This window comes from Nicotiana tabacum, chromosome 1, assembly GCF_000715075.1.
Source record: "Nicotiana tabacum cultivar K326 chromosome 1, ASM71507v2, whole genome shotgun sequence".
Taxonomy (NCBI): Eukaryota; Viridiplantae; Streptophyta; class Magnoliopsida; order Solanales; family Solanaceae; genus Nicotiana; species Nicotiana tabacum.
Genome location: NC_134080.1, coordinates 157894456 through 157910858, shown reverse-complemented (window position 1 = coordinate 157910858; position 16403 = coordinate 157894456). Strand labels below are relative to the sequence as shown.

Below are 16403 nucleotides of genomic sequence, written 5' to 3'. Positions count from 1 at the left end.
AATTAGACCCCTACTGTTCGCACACCTGAGAAGGTAGTGCAGGGACTTCAGATGTCGGGGGCACCTCCAGCCCAGCCGGTTGCACCAGCTCAGGAGTTTGTTGTGCTAGTTATGTCGGATGATGAGCAGCGTCGTCTTAAGATGTTTGGTAGACTCCAGCCTCCGACATTTAGCGGAGCAGAGGGCGAGGATGCCCAGGGTTTCTTGGATAAGTGCCAGCGGATGCTCCGTACAACAGGGATTCTTGAGTCTAGTGGTGTGGTATTTACTACCTTTCAGTTTCTGGGGCTGCCTTCGCTTGGTGGGAGGCGTATGAGAGGCGTAGGCCGGTTGGAGCAGCACCCCTTACTTGGCATGAGTTCTCCGTTCTCTTTTTGGAGAAGTATGTCCTGTAGTCTCGTAGAGAGGAGCTACGTTGACAGTTTGAGTGGTTGAGATAGGGGGATATGACTGTGTCAAAGTATGAGTCGATGTTTTCTGAGTTGGCTCGTCATGCCGTTTGGATGGTTCCGACAGATCGTGAGAGGATCATGATATTTGTTGATGGCCTTAACTACCATCTACGTATTCTGATGACTAGAGAGAGAGTGTTGGGTAATACGTTCGAGGAGGTAGTTGATATCGCTCGCGATATTGAGACGGTTCGCCGTCAGGATCGGGAGGAGAGGGAGGCCAAGAGGCCTCAAGGATCTAGCAGTTACAGTGGTGCTCCTTCGAGGGGCCAGTTCCAGCATGGTAGAGGTCGTTCTTTCATGCCTACTCAGTCAGCCCGCCCAGGTTATCATAGGGCATCTTCGGGAAATGGTTATCACGGTACTCAGTAGGGCCAGTTATCACTTAGTGTCCCTCCAGCATAGAGTTCATCTGGTGCCCCATCAGCTCAGGGTTCTTCTATGCCGAGTGCGTCAGCTAGTCACTCCGGTGCGAGGGGTTCCCTTCAGTCCCCTTCTCCAGCACATAGGAGTTGTTTTGAGTGTGGAGAGTTTGGGCATGTGTGGAGGCAGTGTCCTCGTCGTGTTGCTAGTTCGTCCCAGCAGAAGGGTCAGCCCTCGACTTCTGCTCCAGTTACTTCACCACCCGCCCAGCCAGCTAGGGGTGGAGGTCAGGCACCCAGGGGTCGCCCCAGAGGGGGAGGTCGATCAGGGGGCGGTCAGGCCCATTTCTATGCACTTCCAGGCAGGCCAGACGTTATTGCTTCAGATGCTGTCATTACAGGTATTGTTTCAGTCTGCCATAGAGATGCCTCTATATTATTTGATCCCGGTTCCATCGTTTCTTATGTGTCATCATATTTTGCTCATTATTTGGGTACGCCCTATGAGTTTCTTACTTTACCTATTCATGTATCTACCCTTGGTGGGCGATACTATTGTTGTAGACAGTGTGTACCGGTCATGTGTGGTGACTATTGGGGGTCTGGAGACCCGAGTGGATCTATTACTATTGAGCATGGTGGATTTCGATGTCATTTTAGGCATGGATTGGTTATCTCCGTGTCGTGCTATTCTAGACTGTCATGCTAAGGCCGTCACTTTGGCTATGCCGGGTGTACCGCGAATCGAGTGGCGTGGTGTGACTAATTATGTTCCTAGTACAGTGATCTCTTTCTTGAAGGCCCAGCGTATGGTTGGGAAAGGTTGCCTTTCATATCTAACATTTGTGAGGGATGTTGGAGTTGAGACTCCTAGTACTGATTTTGTCCCAGTTGTGAGGGATTTTCCCGATGTTTTTCCTGCAGACCTCCCGGGCATGCCACCGAACAGGGATATTGATTTTGGTATTGACCTGGTGCCGCACACTCAGCCCATTTCTATTTTGCCGTATCGTATGGCACCAGCGGAGTTGAAAGAATTGAAGGAACAACTTTAGGAACTCCTAGATAAGGGGTTCATTTGGCCTAGTGTGTCACCTTGGGGTGCGCCGATTTAGTTTGTGAAGAAGAAGGATGGCACAATGAGAATGTACATCTATTATAGGCAATTGAACAAGGTACCAATTAAGAACAAGTATCCCTTGCCTTGCATTGATGATTTATTTGACCAGCTTCAGGGAGCGAGAGTGTTCTCCAAGATTGATCTTCGTTCGGGCTATCACCAGTTAAAGATCAGGGAGTCAGATATTCTTAAGACTGCTTTCAGAACCAGATATGGTCATTATGAGTTCCTTGTGATGTCTTTCGGGCTAACCAATGCCCCAGCAGCGTTCATGCATTTGATGAACAGCGTGTTCCGGCCTTATCTTGATTCGTTCGTTATAGTATTCATTGCTGATATCCTGGTGTACTCGCATACTCAGGAGGAGCACGCAGAGTATTTGCGAGTTGTATTGCAGAGATTGAGGGAGGAGAAGCTTTATGCAAAATTCTCCAAGTGTGAGTTTTGGCTTAGTTCAGTGGCTTTCTTGGGGAACGTGGTGTCTAGCGAGGGTATTCAGGTTGATCCAAAGAAGATTGAGGTGGTTCAGAGTTGGCCTAGACCGTCCTCAGCCACAGATATTCGTAGCTTTCTTAGGTTGGCAGGCTATTATCGCCGGTTTGTTCAGGGATTCTCATCTATCCCATCGCCCTTGACCAAATTGACTCAGAAGGGTGTTTCATTTGTGTGGTCGGACGAGTATGAGGAGAGCTTTCAGAAGCTCAAGACGGCTTTGACCACAGCTCCAGTATTCGTCTTGCCATCAGCTTTAGGTTCATATATCGTGTATTGTGATGCTTCGAGAGTTGGGATTAGTTGTGTATTGATGCAGGAGGGTAGAGTTATTGCGTATGCTTCTCGTCAATTGAAGCCCTATGAGAAGAACTACCCCGTTCATGATTTGGAGCTGGCTGCCATAGTTCATGCATTGAAAATTTGGAGGCATTACTTGTATGGCGTATCTTGTGAGGTGTTCACAGATCATTGCAGTCTTCAGCATTTGTTCAAACAAAAGGATCTTAATTTGAGGCAGCGGAGATGGTTGGAGTTGCTTAAGGATTATGTTATCACTATATTGTACCATCCAGGAAAGGCCAATGTGGTGGCCGATGCTTTGAGCCGAAAGGTAGTGAGTATGGGGAGTTTGGCATATATTCCAATTGGGGAGAGACCCCTTGCAATTGATGTTCAGGTCTTGGCCAATCGGTTCATAAGGTTGGATATTTCGGAGCCCAGTGGGGTGTTGGCTTGTGTGGTTTCTCGATCTTCCTTATTTGATCGCATCAAAGAGCGCCAATATGATGACCCGCATTTGCTTGTCCTTAAAGACAAAGTTCACCATAATGATGCCAGAGATGTGACCATCGATGATGATGGGGTGTTGAGGATGTATGGCCGGATTTGTGTGCACAATGTGGATGGGCTGAGAGAGTTTATTCTAGAGGAGGCCCATAGCTCGCGGTATTCTATTTATCCGGGTGCCGTGAAGATGTACCAGAATTTGAGGAAGCACTATTGGTGGAGAAGAATGAAGAAAGATATTGTGGGATTTGTAGCTCGGTGTCTCAATTGTCAGCACGTGAAATATGAGCATCAGAGACTGGGTGGCTTACTTCAGCAGATGGTTATTCCTGAGTGGAAGTGGGAGAGGATCACTATGGACTTTGTTGTTGGACTTCCACGGACTTTGACGAAGTTCGATGCTATTTGGGTAATTGTGGATCGACTGTCCAAGTTCGCGCACTTCATTCCTATCTATACTACCTATTCTTCAGAGCGGTTAGCAGAGTTATATATCTGAGAGATTGTTCGGCTGCATGGTGTTCCAGTTTCTATCATTTCAGATCGGGGTACTCAGTTTATTTCCCAGTTTTGGAAGTCTGTTCAGCGAGAGTTAGGTATTCAGGTGGAGTTGAGCACAGCTTTTCACCCTCAGACGGACGGGCAGTCGGAGCGTACTATTCAGATATTGGAGGACATGTTATGTGCTTGTGTTATTGATTTCAGAGGTTCATGGGATAAGTTTCTACCGCTTGTAGAGTTTGCTTACAACAATAGCTACCAGTCGAGTATTCAGATGGCTCCATATGAGGCTTTGTATGGGAGGCGGTGCAGATCTCCAGTTGGTTGGTTCAAGCCCGGCGAGGCTAGGCTATTGGGGACAAATTTGGTTCAGGATGCCTTAGAGAAGGTGAAGATGATTCAGGAGAGGCTTCGTACACCGCAGTCGCGACAGAAGAGTTATGCGGGCCGGAAGGTTCGAAATGTGTCCTACATGGTTGGTGAGAAGGTTTTGCTAAAGGTTTCGCCCATGAAGGGTGTTATGAGATTTGGGAAGAAAGGAAAGTTCAGTCTGCGGTTCATTGGGCCTTTTGAGGTGCTTCGGAGGATTGAGGAGGTGGCTTATGAGCTTGCTTTGCCACCCAGCCTGTCGAGTGTGCATCCGATATTTCTTGTTTCTATGCTCCGAAAGTATATTGGGGATCCGTCTCATGTTTTGGACTTCAGCACGGTTCAGTTGGATGATGATTTGACCTATGATGTGGAGCCAGTAGCAATTTTGAGTCATCAGGTTCGAAAGCTGAGGTCAAAGGATATAGCTTCAGTGAAAGTGCAGTGGAGAGGTCGCCCCGTGGAGGACGCTACCTGGGAGATCAAGCAGGAGATACAGAGCAGATATCCTCGCCTGTTTGAGGCTTCAGGTATGTTTCTTGACTCGTTCGAGGACGAATGTTTGTTTAACTTGGGGAGGATGTGACGACCCGGTCAGTCGTCTCATGAGTTACCGCTCCATTTTCCCCTATTTTAGCTTCTTTACGCTTCATTATCCGTGTTTTATGTGATCAGTTTGATTAGTTCGAGTTCGGAGAGGATTTGGTAAGAAATGAGACACTTAGTCTCTTTTAAGAAGGCTTAAGTTGGAAAAGACTTAGTCTCTTTTAAGAAGGCTTAAGTTGGAAAAGTCAAACGGATGTTGACTTATGTGTTATAAGGCTCGGAAGTGAGTTCCAATGGTTCGGTTAGCTTCGGGAGGTGACTTGTGACTTAGGAGCGCGATCGAAATGGGTTTTGGAGTTGTAGAGAAGATTTAGGCTTAAATTGGCGAAGTTGATATTTTGGCGGTTCCGGTTGATAGGCGATATTTTGATATAGGGGTCATAATGGAATTCCAAGAGTGACAGTAGCTTTGTTGTGTCATTTGGGATGTGTGTGCAAAATTTTAGTTCATTCGGACGAGATTTGATAAACTTTTTGATCAAAAGCATAATTTAAGAGTTCTTGAAGTTCTTAGGTTTGAATCCTATGTTAAATTGGTGATTGATGTTGTTGTGAGCGTTCCGAAGTTTTGAACAAGTTTGAACGATGTCATGGGATGTGTTGGTACAATTGGTTTGAAGTTCCGGGTAGGTTCCGGGATGTTTTAGGCCGATCATAGTTGTAGCAGGTCCAGAAGGGTTGCAGGCCTCGGAACACACCCGCGCGGTCCGCACAAAAAGAAGTGTGGCCGTGTTATGTGTTGTGCGAACCGCACAAAATGAAGTGCGGCTGTGGTAGGTGTTGTGCGTACTGCACAAAATGGTGTGCGGCCGCGGTGAAGAACATTCTGCTAGTCCTACTTCGGAAGCTCATATCATTTGATCTACAAAGAATTTTGAGACGATTCAAAAACGAAAGTTGTAGCCCTTCATGTCTAATTTCAAGAAAGGTAAAGATATCGCAATTTGAATATCTGTAGCGAAAGTTATGGCCAATATACTAAAGCTTGTCATTTCAGAGAAAAGCTTGTGCGGCCGCGGTCATTTTTGTGCGGACCGCACTGGTTTGTGCGGCCCGCGGAGGTGGAAATCTATGGGGTACTCTATAAATATGAGGCTTTGGATTTTATTTGATATTTTGACCTAAAGAGCTCAGATTTTGGTGATTTTTCGAAGGTTTTTCAAGAAATCCATCGGGGTAAGTGATTCTAACTCAGATTTGGCCAGATTACATGAATCTATCATTGAATTAATCATTTAATTCGTGATTTGGGATGGAATTTGGGAAGAAAATTGTGAAATTTGTCAAAAATATAAAATGATGATTTGAAGGACCAAATGGTATCAGAATTGAATAATTTTCATATGGATAGACTCGTGAGAGTATAAGGATTCTAGTTTTGTGAATTTTGTCAACTTCCGAGATGTGGGCCCGGGGGTCGGGTTTGACCGATTTCTGGAATTTTGTGATAATTCGATTGTTTTCGCTTGGGCTTTGTTCCCTTAGCATATTGTGATGTATTCGTTCTGATTTTGGATAGATTCGACGCGCGTGGAGGCCAATTCGAGGGGCAAAGGCGTCGCGAGCTATTGAATTAGCCGGTTCGAGGTGAGTAATGGTTGTAAATGATGTCCTGAGGGTTTGAAACCCCGGATTGCACATCGTAGTGCTGTATTGAGGTGAGACACGCGCTGGGTGATGAGCATGGGGTCTTTTACTACTGGGGACTGTGACTTGGTCCGTCTCGATTGATGATTTTACCGCGTATTTGACTAAAACTTATTTGTTATCGTCATGATTTGGGCTGATTGCCATATTTGGGCTTCGTGCCAACTATTTGAACCCTACGGGGATTTTTATCACTAATTCCTCACTATTTGACTTATTACTTGAACTCAGTCCTGTTGATATTTACTATTTTACAAACTCAGCCACTTTTATTTGTATTTGAACTTAAATGATATTTCTAAATGATGTTTTGGGCTGAGAACTACTGTTTTACTAATGCCCGAGGGGCTTGTGATGATTTTCGGACTGAGTGAGGCCGAGGGCATTATGTGAGGATATGCTGAGTGATATGAGGTCGAGGGCCTGAGATACTTTTTATTGCCACGAGATGGCTTGATATTGCGCTTGGGCCGTAAGGGGCCCCTCCGGAGTCTGCACCCCCACAGTGAGCGCGGGTACCCATCATGATTTGAGAGTGATCCCGAGGGGTTGATACTGTACTAAGAGTGAGCCCGAGGGACTGATATTGTACCGAGAGTGAGCTCGAGGGGCTGATACTATTATGAGTGATTATTACTGTGCCCGAGGGGCGGATTTCTACTTGTTATTCACATGCTAAACTACCTGTTTTAATTGGTTTAAAGGAACTTCATTTGATTTCTTCATGGATTTACTGTCTTAAGTGATTTTACTGCTTGATATAGAATTGTTTTGTGCCTTTACGTGTTTTCTTGCTTTCAGCCATTATTTATTGTAGACATGTGATTTTTGACCCTCCCCAAAATTTTTCATATTTTTAGCGCGTAAATATTTAATTTAGGCATAATATAGATATTTTAAGTAATTTTGACTCTTTTACTTTATTTTATTACAAGAAAACAAAAAATCACAAAAATAGGTTCATTAATGTTTTGTAGTCATTTTTAATCTTAAAAAATCTTTTAAAAAAATAATAATAATACAAAAATAGTATCGTATTTTTATTTTAATATGATATTTGAAAATACCAAAAATAGGTTTGTTTTAATGGTTAGTTTTATTTTAATAATTATTTTAATAGTAAGATTAATTAATAAATCAGATCGTATTTTTAATCTCATTCGCAAGGAAAGAGTAAATCTTGGGCTCAAGCAGCCCATTTTTAGGCCTAATTTGGACCTAGCTTATTATTCCCAAGCTCATAATTCCAAGGCTCATACCCCTTAACCTAAAATTCCCTACAAAAACTAACCTAGACCTATATATATACACACAAGCTAACACCTAACGCTGAAAAAAAGAAGACAACGCTGAAAGAAAAAGTTGGAAAGCTGCGCACAAAAAAAGACCCCACCCCACCGGTCGTCTTCTCAAAATGACCCCCACACGAAACTCCTTTGGCTGGAATGAAATCAAGACCCTGAAGATGGAGAACAATGAAAAACCTATGACCAAGACCTAAAGGTTCAGCCGCAGAACACTAAAAAACGAGCTCTCTTACCTCTCCAACAAGACGCTAGAAACAGACCCGTAGGAGCGCCGTTTTGACCTGGACAGACCTTCCCTCGAACAGATTTTCATTGTCTTCTTCATGGGGGTAGAACCCTACAAAAAATGAGAACTAATGGCAAAAGCTGTAGCGCCATACATATACAGACCCACCCCCTCCGGCCATCGTCTTCTTCGACGATAACCACCCCAAAGGACCCATCGTTTCTTCTTCTTCTGAGTCAGAGAATCAAGACCTCCATTAAAAAACACCATCGAAGACCTCTTGATCTTCAGCTTCTTCTGCAGCAGCACAAACCAAAAGCAGCGACCCCTAAGTTGTTCCTCTTCTGTTTCGAAGCAGCAGGACCTGCACCCTTCCAACGATCCCTCCCTACCATGAACTGATCTTCTTCAGTCGCTGAACACCTAGAAACAGCTCCTTCATCGACGCTCCTCTTCTTCAACTTCATAGAGTCCATTTTGAGGTCCGTTCGTTGAGTTGTTTGGTGTTGAGCGCTAGAGACGTTCGAGGTCGTCGGCTCCTGTTCCGTTTGTGGACATTTTCTTGTGCGTTTCCGGTCCCTTACTCAGTGTTGGTGTGGTTGAAAGTATAATAAGAGTAGTAGAGGTTGAATTCCGGGAACTGAGTTGGTAGTTGTAAAAAATTTGGTGTTTTTGTTTATCGTGCGATGCCCTGTTCTGTCAAATGGTGTTCTAAATTTGGTTTTTTGTCGATTTTGCTATTAGAATTTGCTAGTGTTCAAGTTATCACAAATGTGTTAACCATGAAACTCACATCTCTGATTTGTTGAAATGTTTGAGCTGCTGCAGTTTTGTCCCAAATTCTCGATTACTGTCCATATGTGTTCACTTTGCCTTTGTGATTTTGTTTTGTTTCATTTTTCAGTCATTCTTTGGATTGTTACGAGTAGAGTTTGGATGTGGAACTTATTGTCTGTTCATTGATATAGAGTTACTAGAAATATTTTCTTTTGGATTTGTTGATCTTGTTGTATTTAGTTGTAAATTGGGTTAATTTGAGTGGTTTTAGATTATTAAACGAAAACCAAGCTAAGAATAGAAGGAATCGTTTCACGAGTTAACTTTGAACATTGAAGCAAAAATGAAATTTTAGGAACGGTGGTGGACTGATGCAATTATGTGCTGGGATACTACTTATATTTATTTTATGAAAGTTGGTTTGAGCTTTACCTTTTGTTAAAGGTTTCCAAAAGAAATCAGATTATAACTTTAAAGAAGTTGATTTTGGGTTTAAAACTGCGAGATGGCTAGTATCATATTTAGTTCGATCCTTTGTTATTCTAGTAGTCTTAGTCATATTTCGTGCATTTTGGATGTTTACATGTCTATATATCTCATTTGTGGTGATCGGTATATTTTGTTTTGAATAACCGTGGGATCATGGGGAGTGATAGAAAGACCGAAGCCCTTTAGCAATTGATTTGTTCCATGTTTTAGGTATCGGGCTCGGCCGAATAGGAGAAGGGTTTAAAATGAAATGTTCATGAAATCTCGTTTAGCAAAAGTATTCCATAGCTCATGGCCCTCACGAGTGTTATAATTTAGATATTAAAAATGAACTTCGTAATTTGCTTTAGGCGCGTTAGTTATATAATTGTCATGGCTTTTATTAAAATCTGGGGGTGCATTTCATGTGACCCAGTTCTAATTTCCAACAAGGTTAGATAGAACGTGTCGTGAACCACGGGTGCATTTCATGTGGCGTGGCTTGAGATATGTTTTAAATAACATTGCATTAATTCTTTAAATAAGTAAAAGAGGTTTTCAAAAGTTAAAATATACCATAGGCTAAAACATGTATTAAAATCAGTAAATAGGCCAATTATAACAGTTGAGCGACCGTGCTAGAACCACGGAACTCGGGAATGCCTAACACCTTCTCCCGGGTTAACAGAATTCCTTACTCGGGTTTTTGGTTTGCAGACTATTGAACAGAGTCAAGCTTTTCCTCGATTCGGGATTCAACCGGTGACTTGGGACACCATAAATCTCCCAAGTGGCGACTCTGAATCTTTTAACAATAAATTCCATTTCGATTGTCCTTTAATTAGAAAAACTCCTTTATACTCCCTTTTTCGGGGGTGTAAGTAAAAAGGAGGTGTGACATTTATGATTATTACTCACTGAGTCGGAGTACTCACATTACTCCCTGCACCGTGTGTGCAGATTCAGGCGTCGCAGAGTCCGCTCCTGAGTGCTGATCCTCCCAGTCCAGGCAGTGTTTTCGGAGACAACGAGGTAGTTGTTGGCGTCCGCAGCCCCCGTGCCTCCCTTATCTTACTATTTTCATGTTCTTGAACTTCTGTAACGGATTTCGTATCTAGTAGACTGGTATCCGGAACTATTAGTTCCTCATGACTTGTGACACCCCAATTTGGGCTGTGTCGGGATGGTTTCTACTGTTGTTATCATTAATTCCACAAATTATGATTATTATATCACGTTTTAGAACTACTTATGGTATTTAACTATTTAAAAGAGGTGGTCTATTTTAGTCTTGCTGGCCTTGTCTTAACGAGAGGCGTCATCACGACCGGATTCGGGGAATTGGATCGTGACAAATAGTATGCTTGAATCTGTTCATGCTATTTATTTTGAGCATTTAACTATTAAAGATGCTGATGTATTAGAACTAGAGAAAGATTTGTCAAATGAAGTAGAAAACAAATGTTCAAACAAGAGATGGTGTAGCTTCTACTTCTTTACCCGTGCCTGTAAGGTACTCTTCTCCTGGCACACATGCAAATACAATTAGTCCTGAATCTACTGAGGTAAGGAGAAGTAAGAGACGTCGGATAGAAAAAGATCTAGGTCATGGAATGTTTACATATTCAATAGAAGAGGATTCTAGAACCTATCAAGAAGCTATGTCACTACCTGATGCTAATCTTTGGAAAAAGGCTATGGATGATGAAATTAAATCTATTCATGATAATAATGCATTGACCTTGGTAGAACTTCCTCCTAATACTAAGATCATTGGTTCTTGAAGAAGAAACTTAAAGCTAATGGAAGTATAGATAGATATAAAGCAAGATTAGTAGCTAAAGGTTATAGCCAGAAAGAAGGTTTTGACTACTTTAAAACATTTTCTCGTGTTACTAACATTACTACTACTAGAGTCATGTTTGCTATTACTTCCATGTATAATTTGGAAGTACATCAGATGGATGTCAAAACAGCAATTCTCAATGGTGAGTTAGATGAAGAAACTTACATTTAACAACCTGAAGGTTATGTCGTGAATGGAGAAAAACACAAGGTATGTAAACTCAACAAATCTTTATATGGTCTTAAACAAGCACCTAGACAATGGTATGAAAAGTTTAAAAAGGAGATAAGATCTATTGGCTTTAAATGTAGTAAAGCAGAAAATTGTGTTTTTTATAAATGAAATGTCGATCATAAATTTCTTATTACTTTATATGTTGACGATTTACTTATATTTGGTTCTAACATAGCATGTGTTAATGAAACCAAAAAATTTCTTATGCAAATTTTTGATATTAAAGATTTAGGTCATGTAGATGTGATATTAGGTATTAGAGTAATTAGAAATGAAAATGAATTTATTCTTACACAGTCACATTATATTGAGAAGTTGCTTAAAAAATTTAATTTTGTAGATTGTAAACCTAGTAAAACTCCTCTTGATCCTCATATTAAATTAATGCCTAACGCTAATGAACCTATAAATCAAGGAGATTATGCTAAGATAATTGGTAGTTTAATGTATGTGATGAATAGTACTAGACCAGACATTGCATGTGTTATTGGTATGCTGAGTAGATTTACTAGCAATCCTAGTCTTGAGCATTGGAAAGCTATTAGCAAATTAGTGAGATATTTGAAGCATACATCAAACTATGGTTTACATTATAAGTGTACTTCTTCTGTTCTGGAATGTTATAGTGATGCCAACTGGGCTTCCGATAGAAACAACTCTAAGTCTACTAGTGGCTGGTTACTCACTGTAGGAGGAGCTATAGTGGCTTGTTCCTCTAAGAAACAATCTTGCGATGCACTATCGTCTATGGAATCTGAATTTATATCTATGTCTCTTGCTAGCAGAGATATTCTATGGATTAGGAGATTCATGAAGTGCATACCATTTATTAATATTCCTAAAGGACCTATTACTTTATATTGTGATAACCAAGCTGCAATTCATAATACAAAGAATGAGAGGATGTCTGGCAATAGCAAGCATATTGCCATGAGATACAATCATGTGAGAAGTCTTGTGAAGAAAGGTAAAATTTCTGTTAAATATCTTCCAACTAATCATATGTTGGCAGATCCTCTCACAAAAACTTTATCAGGTGAGAAAATTGAGAAAGTCATGGGAAACATGGGGCTATCTCCATTTTAATAAAGGTAATCTTGAATGACGTCTACTCTTTCATATGAATGTCAGTTTTAACTAGAAATTCATATTCTAAGCATTCAAGGATAAGTTCTCAAGAATTATCCAAGAAATATTAGCGCCGAGATTATATTTTTGGTGCATAAATATACTCAAGGAATAGTGGGGGTAATTAATATAAATAATTTGCTATTCCTTTAAAGTTCCATGTTTGACTATATGCACTGATTTCCACAGTGAGAAGGCCGAACATTGTTCTTACAATTTCATAGATTAAAGAGGAGTGTTAGAGCAGTTGTGGACACTCTTGATGAGATTGTCTATGCAAGTATAAAAGTGAGAGGCCGTTTTTTATGGATTTAATGGTGAATCCTAGAGTACTTGCTAAAACAGGATTGAGCGCAAGGCCCATATTAATCGGCGCCGCCATTGCAGAACAAGAACTCATATATGATACGAATATGAATTTATATTCATATTCATTCTAAAGGTTCAAAGCTAGTTAGCTACCTTTAGTTATGTGTTATACAAATACCCAATATCATCCATCCTTTGTTTTGTGTCCGCATATTATTATTAAACAATAAGTGGGGGATTGTTATATATAAAATAATATATATGTATTATTTATTAATAATATTTATTTTTATAAAAAAGGAAAAAGAATTCTATCTTAAATTTGAATACAATCGATGCCTTCTGTGAAACTAACTATGTGTTTTTATGAGTAACTAACTCTTTGTTAACTGCTAGTTTTAATTTAAATGAAGCATACATTGGCAAAGGTCATAAACATTGTCTATATAAAGGGTATTCTACAGGATTCTAAATAACTTCTAAGCAATTATATATACAACATCTCTCTGTCTATCATAAGATATGTTTATATACATCAAATCTTCGTTAATTACTTTCTTCTAAATCCTTCATTCTTTTGGGTTGAGTTCTTGTGGTTGGGAAATCAAAGAGTGCAACTTTGATTTCTAGAGTAGGCATTGTATACTGGGGATAGATTTTCCTTTAATCATTTGCACCGTGTGGGGGAAATTACTATCATAAAGATAGTTTCCTGGAAACGCCTTGTCTACTCGTTCCAAATTTCTTATTAGATTATCTTACTTGAGTTTACTCCATTGGTTTATTTTCAATATATTTATATAACAATTTTAGGATAGTAATTATTCTGATTTAATGGACTCTTCTTTGACGGGCAAACAATTCCAAGATGTGGAGAGGCTTGAAAAGTTCAATGGGATGAACTACAAGCGTTGGAGTATGAAGATGATGTATCAATTGACGATTGCGAAAGTTTACTATGTCTTGACTTGTTCATATCCACAAGATGGAAAAGCAGATGGGCAGCTTTCGGACTCGCAACAAAAATGGCTTGAAGATAATTTTGTGTGCCGCTCAATGATCCTGAATGCAATGAGTAATGCCCTCTTCAGTGTGTTTCACAAGTGCTACCCTTCATATGAGTTGTGGGCTGCCATCTCGCGAAGGTATGTAACAGAAGATGCTGGAAATAGATCCTTCTTAATTAACAAGTATATTGATTTTAAGATGGATGATTCCAAACCTTTTATTGATCAAGTAAATGAATTAAATAAAATTGCCTCTCAATGTGCTGATGTGGGTGAGTCAATTACTGAGATTTTTCAAGTTTCTACTATTATTGGTAAACTTCCTCCTTCTTGGAAAGATTATCAGATGAAATTAAAGCACAAGACTAAGTCTCTAAATTTGGATCAATTACTTCAGCATATTCAAATTGAGTATGAGGCTAGAAATAGAGATTTGCTTGTTTATAATGGAAAGGATAAAGTGCATAATATTGAAAATTCCACATCCTCCTAATCTGCTAAAACCAAGATTAAAAAGTTTCACAATGGAAACAAGACTTCTGATTATAAAAAAAGATTTGATTCCAAGATGGTATTAGTAAGAAGAACAGAGGACCTTGCTTTGTATGTGGTAAGATGGGACATTTGGCTAGAGTTTGTAAATTTTGCAAAGGTATGAAAGAAGAAGCCAATGTCATGGAGCAAGAAAAAGAAATGGTTGTTGTTCTTACTGAAATTCTTATGATGGATAGCAATGAAGAATGGTAGTTAGATTCTGGAGCAACTTGTCATGTCACTCCATTCAAAAGTGGTTTCAAAACATATGAAGATGTAAAGGGTGAGAAAACAGTTTACATGGGCAACTCCACCACTTGTGCTATTATGGGAATTGGCTCTGTGCAACTTCCGCTTTCTTCGGGAAAAGTTCTCACTCTCAAGAATGTTCATCACATTCCTGGAATTAGGAAAAGTCTTGTTTCTATTAAAAAAACTTGATGATCATGGTTTTAGAGTAGTATTTGATACCCAGAAAGTTATTATTTCTAAGAACGGATCATTTGTTGGGAAAGGATATGCTAAAAACAATATGTATGTTTTAAGTATGAATAAAGTTTCAAGTGCTTCTGCTTATATTGTTGATGATGTGAATGTTTTTTGGCATTATAGATTAGGTCATATAGGTAGTAATGCAATGAATCGCATGATTTCATACAATTATATTCCTAAATCTTCACACATTTATACTACCAATAACTGTGAATGTTGTGCACAAGCAAAAATCACTAAGTCACCTTTTATATCAGTTTTTAAAATGACATCTCATTTAGAACTTGTGCATACTGATTTATGTGATAATAAAGATCATTTGACTAGAGGGGGTAAAAGATATTTTGTGTCTTTTATTGACGATTTTTCAAAATATACATATTTTTATTTGCTTAAACAAAAGATGAGACTTTTGAAAAATTTAAAATCTTTAAAGAAGAAATAGAAAATAAGACTAATAAGAAAATTAAAAGGATAAGATCCGATAGAGGTGATGAATTTCTTTCTACTCAGTTTATTTCATTTTGTGAACAACATGGAATAGTAAGAGATTTTTCTGCTCCTAACTCTTCTCCACAAAATGGAGTTGCTGAAAGGAAAAATAGGACACTTTTAGAGATGATTAGTGCAATGCTTCTACATTCTAAGTTGCCTTACAGTTTATGGGTGAAGCTCTATATACTGCATGTCATGTAACTAATAGAATTTTGCAAAAAGGACAATATAAGTCACCTTATGAGTTGCTTACAAATAGAAAATCAAATATCAGTTATTTTAAAGTTTGGGGATGTATTGCATATGCATTAGATGCAACACTAAAAAGACCCAAGTTAGGTAGCAAGGCAATTAAATCTATTTTCTTGGGCTATTCCATGCATAGTAAGGCATCTAGATTTTTAAATTTGCATACTAATAGTGTGTTTGAATCTGTTCATGCTATTTATTTTGAGCATTTAACTATTAAAGATGCTGATGTGTTAGAACTAGAGAAAGATTTGTCAAATGAAGTAGAAACAAATGTTCAAACAAGAGATGATGTAGCTTCTACTTCTTTACCCGTTCCTGTAAGGTACTCTTCTCCTGGCACACATGCAAATACAATTAGTCCTGAATCTACTGAGGTAAGGAGAAGTAAAAGACGTCGGATAGAAAAAGATCTAGGTCCTGGAATGTTTACATATTCAATAGAAGAGGATCCTAGAACCTATCAAGAAGCTATGTCACTACCTGATGCTAATCTTTGGAAAAAGGCTATGGATGATGAAATTAAATCTATTCATGATAATAAAACATGGACTTTGGTAGAACTTCCTCCTAATACTAAGATTATTGGTTCTAAATAGATTCTGAAGAAGAAACTTCAAGCTGATGGAAGTATAGATAGATATAAAGCAAGATTAGTAGCAAAAGGTTATAGCCAGAAAGAAGGTTTTGACTATTTTGAAACATTTTCTCCTGTTACTAATATTACTACAATTAGAGTCATGTTTGCTATTACTTCCATGTATAATTTGGAAGTACATCAGATGGATGTCAAAATAGCATTTCTCAATAGTGAGTTAGATGAAGAAATTTACATTCAATAACCTGAAGGTTATGTCGTGAATGGAGAAAAACACAAGGTATGTAAAACTCAACAAATCTTTATATGGTCTTAAACAAACACCTAAACAATGGTATGAAAAGTTTAAAAAGGAGATAAGATCTATTGGCTTTAAATGTAGTAAAGCAGAAAAT

General features: G+C 39.3%; 1 protein-coding gene across 1 annotated transcript; it reads left to right on the top strand.

The window, feature by feature from the left end:
• The first annotated feature begins 13467 nt into the window (after positions 1-13467).
• On the top strand, positions 13468-14133 carry LOC107775332 (uncharacterized). The gene has a single exon (XM_016595060.1). It carries the CDS (start codon positions 13468-13470, stop codon positions 14131-14133), a length of 666 nt encoding a protein of 221 aa, XP_016450546.1.
• Positions 14134-16403: the final 2270 nt, after the last annotated feature.

What these genes read in the sequence shown, in the direction of transcription:
- LOC107775332 (XM_016595060.1), top strand. Translation starts at nt 13,468, where the DNA reads ATGGACTCTTCTTTGACGGGCAAACAATTCCAAGATGTGGAGAGGCTT.